This window comes from Solanum stenotomum, chromosome 12, assembly GCF_019186545.1.
Source record: "Solanum stenotomum isolate F172 chromosome 12, ASM1918654v1, whole genome shotgun sequence".
In the NCBI taxonomy this organism is placed as follows: Eukaryota; Viridiplantae; Streptophyta; class Magnoliopsida; order Solanales; family Solanaceae; genus Solanum; species Solanum stenotomum.
Genome location: NC_064293.1, coordinates 37,682,518 through 37,688,254, shown reverse-complemented (window position 1 = coordinate 37,688,254; position 5,737 = coordinate 37,682,518). Strand labels below are relative to the sequence as shown.

Below are 5,737 nucleotides of genomic sequence, written 5' to 3'. Positions count from 1 at the left end.
CTGTTTTTTTCACTGTTTGCTCAATAGTATCATTTTTCGTCTTAATTTGCCAACAACTATCTGGATCAGATGCCTTGATTGACCCGTCATGTTACAATTGGGTGATAACAAAAATATTTTATCATTATTATTCAACTTAGGATGGTAAGCAAACCACATCAGCGTTATGGAGACTTCCATACTAATTAGAAATGTCAACAATATGATGTTTCATGGTCAATTTTAAGCTGTCATAACATAGGATTTGTCAGTATTTAGATTCAACCTCTTTATTTGAACATGTAGTTCAAATGTCAAGTTATTAAGAAAGATATATTATTGAATTAGGCAGTGGGCAGAAAGATCCTTCACCTAGAATAAGATTGTCTACATAATCTCTACACCATTATATGACATAGGTTAGGCATCTTCCTGGAAAAGGCCATTTAAAAGCCAGTTATTTTATTGGGTTATGTTTGAATAGAGAGGTATGATAATGATCAATAATGCTTCATTTTGTTTCCCTTTTGGGTGTGTATTTGACCAAAATCTCACAACAAAAAAAAAAGTGATGTGCATCACAAATTAGATCGCGAATAATAGGACACTATAGTTCCTATTAAGCCAATTGACGTCATTCAAGTTTCCAATCTAATTGGTCATGCTGGAGGATCAACTGATAATAGACAAAAAAGGTTGTTACAATTTAAGTTTTTGAGTATGTTCCGATGTCACTTTATGATTGGATTCCCGATCTGCTTGATTTTCTGTACACTAGCTAGGGAAATTCATGTAGATGGACAGATTTGCAAGAAAATGTAGTTTGATATACTTGAAATATTTGAATTGAGCAAATATCACAATAAAAAATTACTACTACAAGACTTCAAACAATTAAAGTGATAAGGATGAAACTTTGAACATCTCTTTTCCTAATTTGTTTGTTACAAAATTGCTTTTGTATAATTAGAAGAACAGATGATAAAATCATAATTGAGTATTCTGTGAATTTCTTTCCCCAGGCAAATAATTCATTCTATCAGACTCGGAGGTTTGGTATTATAGACCTCATATGAGCATTTGATCTAATATGAACAGTGACTAAAAGTTGATTAAATTCATAAATTTTATTGAACTCTGGAGATGTCAAACAAACACGGTACAGAAGCTTGAATGAAGGGATTAGATCCACCTCCGCCTCCGAATTTGGTAGTCGGACATGAAAAGCTGAATTACAAGAACAAATGTCCTTTCCGGAGATTACAAAAGGTCAGTATTTTCTTCTTACTTTTAATCTGCCTAATTTTTAAGATTTAATAGCAATATTAGCAAATGGGGGAGTTTGCTTCAACAACAGATAGAGAAAGAAACAAATTAGGAAATCTAGATTTTTGGTTTTATTGGGCCTTGGGCCATTGTAGTTGTTTGGATCTAATTTTATTTTAATAAAAGGCTACGGGCCATAAATTTCAATAAAAAAAAAAAAGCAAATGGGGGAGTGTTGTGATAAAAAAATGTCGCTTAAAGTATGCCTTTTAGCCATGGGAAGGAATTGCTCGGCAATCCATCAATAACAATGTTGCTGCTCCTTTTTTTTTTTTTTTTTCCTTTTTGTTGTTTATGTTGCCGGGAATTGGCTGAAGCCAGAGGGATCTCGAACTCCAAGGTTTGATCTTACTCATAAGAAATATGGTTTTCCTTGGAAAGATACTCTTGATCTAATGTTCTGCAAAAGTATATAAAATATTCGCATGGATATATGAAAGTATCTAGAGTATGTAAAAGAACTTGGATGCATCACCTAATACTCATTGTTTTAATGTTAATAGGTTGGAAGAGTAGATTATTTCACATATTATTACCAGTTTGTAGAATGCTTATCTCACTCTGATTAAGTTTACAATCCAAAAATCAGATTACAAATGCAAGAATATTACTAGGATTCTTCAGTATAATATTTAGTAAAGGCATCAGCAGAATAATAGGTCTATTAACAATTCTAAGGAAAGGAGTAATCCTTGCCTGAATTTTGAAAAATTTACATGCCATCTCAGAAGGTTTCTTGTCGTTTGTTACCTGTGATACTGCAAATATTCTTGGGCTGATGTAACTTGAGTTCCAAGAACAAAAGTGGTGCAAGATTTCAAATCATTTCAGCAATTTCTGATGTGAATTGAATGCATGTTCACCTTTCCTACAGGCTTTCCTGTTGATTCGGTGACCCTCCAACCACGCTGTAAGAATGCCTTTGTCTAGAAAAGTTGTTCATCTTCAGAGTCAGCTGTAATACAAAGCTAACTCTAAATGATCTCAATCCGTGGATAGGATTCTCTAAATTTCTGCAAACACCTGTTTAGGCTACTTGTTGACAACTCTGAGTTTGAAGTCTAGCTTTGCTTCTTCTTGCTTGGATATGGGTTCTGTTATCAAGCATAAGTGACTTGCAGGGTTAACACTTTTCTCTTGGATTCTTAATGTACTGAGGTAATATTGAGTGGAACCATTATAATAAGAACCAGAAACAGTAATAATTACAGAGAAAAGAATAGTATCATGCCTAAATAAAAATGTTATATGCCTTATCGTCCTTCCATAATAGTAACGGTAACATTGTTAATGGAGCCTTGAGATTTAGAAGTGCATTTTTTGGAAAAGCTCGGTCTTGTTGTAAATGCAGGTTGTTTAGGACTTGGTAAATCATCAATTTCCCTGGTGAGCATAGACAAAATTGTGGAGACATTTGGTCTGTCTTCTGCATATTCTTGTACACATAATAATCCAACTTGTACACATCTCACCATTTCCTTTTCAAGGTGCAGGTCAGTTATCTTGGGATCAACCAATTCCACAATCTTGTTTCCAATCCAACATTTCCACGCCTGAGGAGCAAGCACATTGACAAAACATTGAAAACTTGAACTATGAAAAGTTGACATTTCATATGAATTGGAGCTTAATTTTCATAAAAACTTACCAATGCTAGCAGGCTTAATGCACCATCATCTTGGTGAAAGCTAGTGTTCCTCCTTCCACTTATAATTTCCAATAACAATACTCCAAAGCTATAAATATCTGATTTTTCTGAGAATCTTCCTTCCATTGCATATTCAGGTGCCATGTAACCACTGCATCATGTTATAATTTTGAATGTTTACTTCTTGTGTTCTTTTCATTCATGAAAAGATAAAAGGGAAAGATACAAGAACTTACTAGGTTCCAACAACTCTGCTTGTGTTGGCCTGATCTTGGTTGCCTGCAAAAATCCTTGCCATCCCAAAATCTGAAATTTTGGGGTTCAAGTATTCATCCAACAAAATGTTGCTGGCCTTTAAATCCCTATGAATAATCCTTAGTCTTGAATCCCTGTGAAGGTAAAGAAGGCCTCGACCAATTCCCTCAATGATGATCACACGTTTACTCCAATCAAGGAACTCTTCCTCTTGTTGTTGTGACCCTGAAAATACATCGCGAATTTGACAAGTTTAAATTAAAGAAAAGTTTGTTTTAGTTAGACTCTATGGAAAATAAAAGAAAACTAATCATAACGAACCAAAGAGATAGGCATCCAAGCTTCTTTTTGGCATGTATTCATAAACCAGCATCTTTTCCCCTCTTTCTATGCAGCAACCAAAAAGTCTAACAAGATTACGATGTTGAAGTTTTGAAATCACCACAACCTCATTCATGAACTCCTGTAGCCCCTGACCAGAAGACTGTGAAAGCCTTTTCACAGCAATCTCTTGTCCATCTGGCAATTTCCCCTGCAATCATATCATATACTTAGATATCTTTTCTTAAAAACAATTACAAGACACTCAATCAAACAAATCCTTACTTTGTAAACTGGACCAAAACCTCCCTGTCCAAGCTTGCTGGACAGATGAAAATTCTCAGTTGCGTTTGCTAAGATATCAAAGTTGTATACAAGCAGTTCTTCCAATTTAGCTTGATTGATGTCCTCTGTTATCTTGTCTTCCTTGTAATAGTTTGGCGATGATTCACTTAATAAGATCTTACTCATTCTCTTCCATCCTGATTCAAGAGGACAGACATTAGAAATAAAGTGATTCGTATGATTAAAGCTACTATGAATTTTCTAATGTTTCAGATAAGCTTGTTACCTCTGCGCTTAGCTACATATTTGCAGGAAATGTATCCGAAAATGACAAGAATTATTGAGCCTACTGGGACTATGATGGCAATGACTACTTTATATTCTCTCTTTTGATCTGCATTACGAAATAAGTGTCCATTATACATATGTCATTGGCAAGCAGAGTTTTATAGCTTATATTATAGTTCTGAAATGCAGATCTTACCACGCTCAGAGTATGAAAGGCGAAGGAATAAATCTGCCCCACCCATAGAGAATTTCTGAACATCAAGTAAGCTTCCTTCCCAATGCATGCATCCTATGCCTGTGTAGTATGAATAAGCTATGCAGGAAGTATTCCTCAAGCAATTATTAACACAATCTTCATCTACAAAAGGTACCCAAATAGCAAAATCCGGCACTTTCATTGACTGCAGCTTCAGAAACCAATCTTGCTTCCCTTGCTCAAGGTTAGAACTGTTTCTTTCGCTCTCTAACGTGGACTTTCTGTTGCATCCACGAGTCCAGTTTCCTTTCCCCCATTCCTCTTCACTTGTCGGCTTAAATCCCTCTAAGCAAGAACAGATTGGTGAGCTTGTAGGATCACAGCTTCCAAAAGGTCCACATTTTCCATAAAAATCACACTCAGTTGCAGGAAATTCCCATGTTACTTCCCAATCATTCTTACTAGGATCCATATATTTCTGCTGCAAAAACCCTGTTGAGTTCAAAGTGAAAAACGTCAGCTCAATCTGATTTGCATATAAATAGGTAAGGTACACGGTGCCCTTGTTGTCATTAACTAGATCAAATCCATTGAGATAGAATGAAGTCATGTCTGGTACCCCAATGAAAACCTGTTTATTCCATGGACCGCTACGCCAACGAGGTTTCCCATTCTTCCATATGGAAATCTGGGGAACTGTTTCAGGTTGAATACCAGCTGAGAAACTCCCAACAGATGGATCTGAAGGACTTATCCATGATTTCAGCAGATTTCTCGTGTTAGTACTTACATCAACGCCAATTTTCATGGTCTGCAAGAAGCAATCTGAAGGATCCCGAAAACTTTCCCAGAGAACCCTCCCATTTAAGCTATCGTTCAAAACTAAGTTTCCAGTATCCAAGATCTGTGCTGTAGAATTTCTCACAGCTGGTGAAATATTTGATGACCATATACTCTTATTCTGTGAATTCAAGATTACAAGATTTCCATCATCAGATATTGTCACTCTTCCACTAGAATCCTGTAAAGGTTTCTCTCTGTTGGCAACCCATACAACAGTTGGTGGTTGGACATTAAACATAACACCAACATAACGATTCGTCGAATTTTCAGGACTAAAGAACCCGAATATGAATCTTTTGTCATTGGAGACTAAAGTTTCTGAATCTCGCAGGAATTTATTGGTGCTAATAATACCTGAAGCAGTTGATATAGAAAGAAACAGAACAAGAACAGCTGGAAATAGAAGTATCTCTCTTATGCTTAATTTCATTGCTTATGAAGTTTTTCTTCTGCCAATTTGCATGTGGATTAATTCTGTATAAGCTAAAATGGAGAATACCTATAGCTGCAGCCTGCAATACTATTTGCTCACACTTCTTTCTCTTTTCGTTATGCTTTGAATGTTATCTTTTGTGTTTGTCAGCTGTTGGTGTAGA

General features: G+C 35.8%; 1 protein-coding gene across 1 annotated transcript; it reads right to left on the bottom strand.

The window, feature by feature from the left end:
- Positions 1–2,530: 2,530 nt before the first annotated feature.
- LOC125849469 (G-type lectin S-receptor-like serine/threonine-protein kinase At1g11330) lies at positions 2,531–5,737 on the bottom strand. Its single transcript, XM_049529555.1, has 7 exons — positions 4,299–5,737; positions 4,101–4,208; positions 3,815–4,011; positions 3,530–3,740; positions 3,190–3,433; positions 2,954–3,104; positions 2,531–2,858 (listed from the first exon to the last, which is right to left on the bottom strand). The coding sequence occupies exons 1-7, from the start codon at positions 5,569–5,571 to the stop codon at positions 2,559–2,561; spliced, it is 2,484 nt and encodes an 827-aa protein (XP_049385512.1). The 5' UTR covers positions 5,572–5,737; the 3' UTR covers positions 2,531–2,558.

What these genes read in the sequence shown, in the direction of transcription:
- LOC125849469 (XM_049529555.1), bottom strand. Translation starts at nt 5,571, where the DNA reads ATGAAATTAAGCATAAGAGAGATACTTCTATTTCCAGCTGTTCTTGTT. An exon ending in ATATGTAGCTAAGCGCAGAG is followed by an intron (nt 4,012 to 4,100) that starts GTAACAAGCTTA and finishes CTCTTGAATCAG; the next exon opens with GATGGAAGAGAATGAGTAAG. An exon ending in CATTAAGCCTGCTAGCATTG is followed by an intron (nt 2,859 to 2,953) that starts GTAAGTTTTTAT and finishes CTTGCTCCTCAG; the next exon opens with GCGTGGAAATGTTGGATTGG.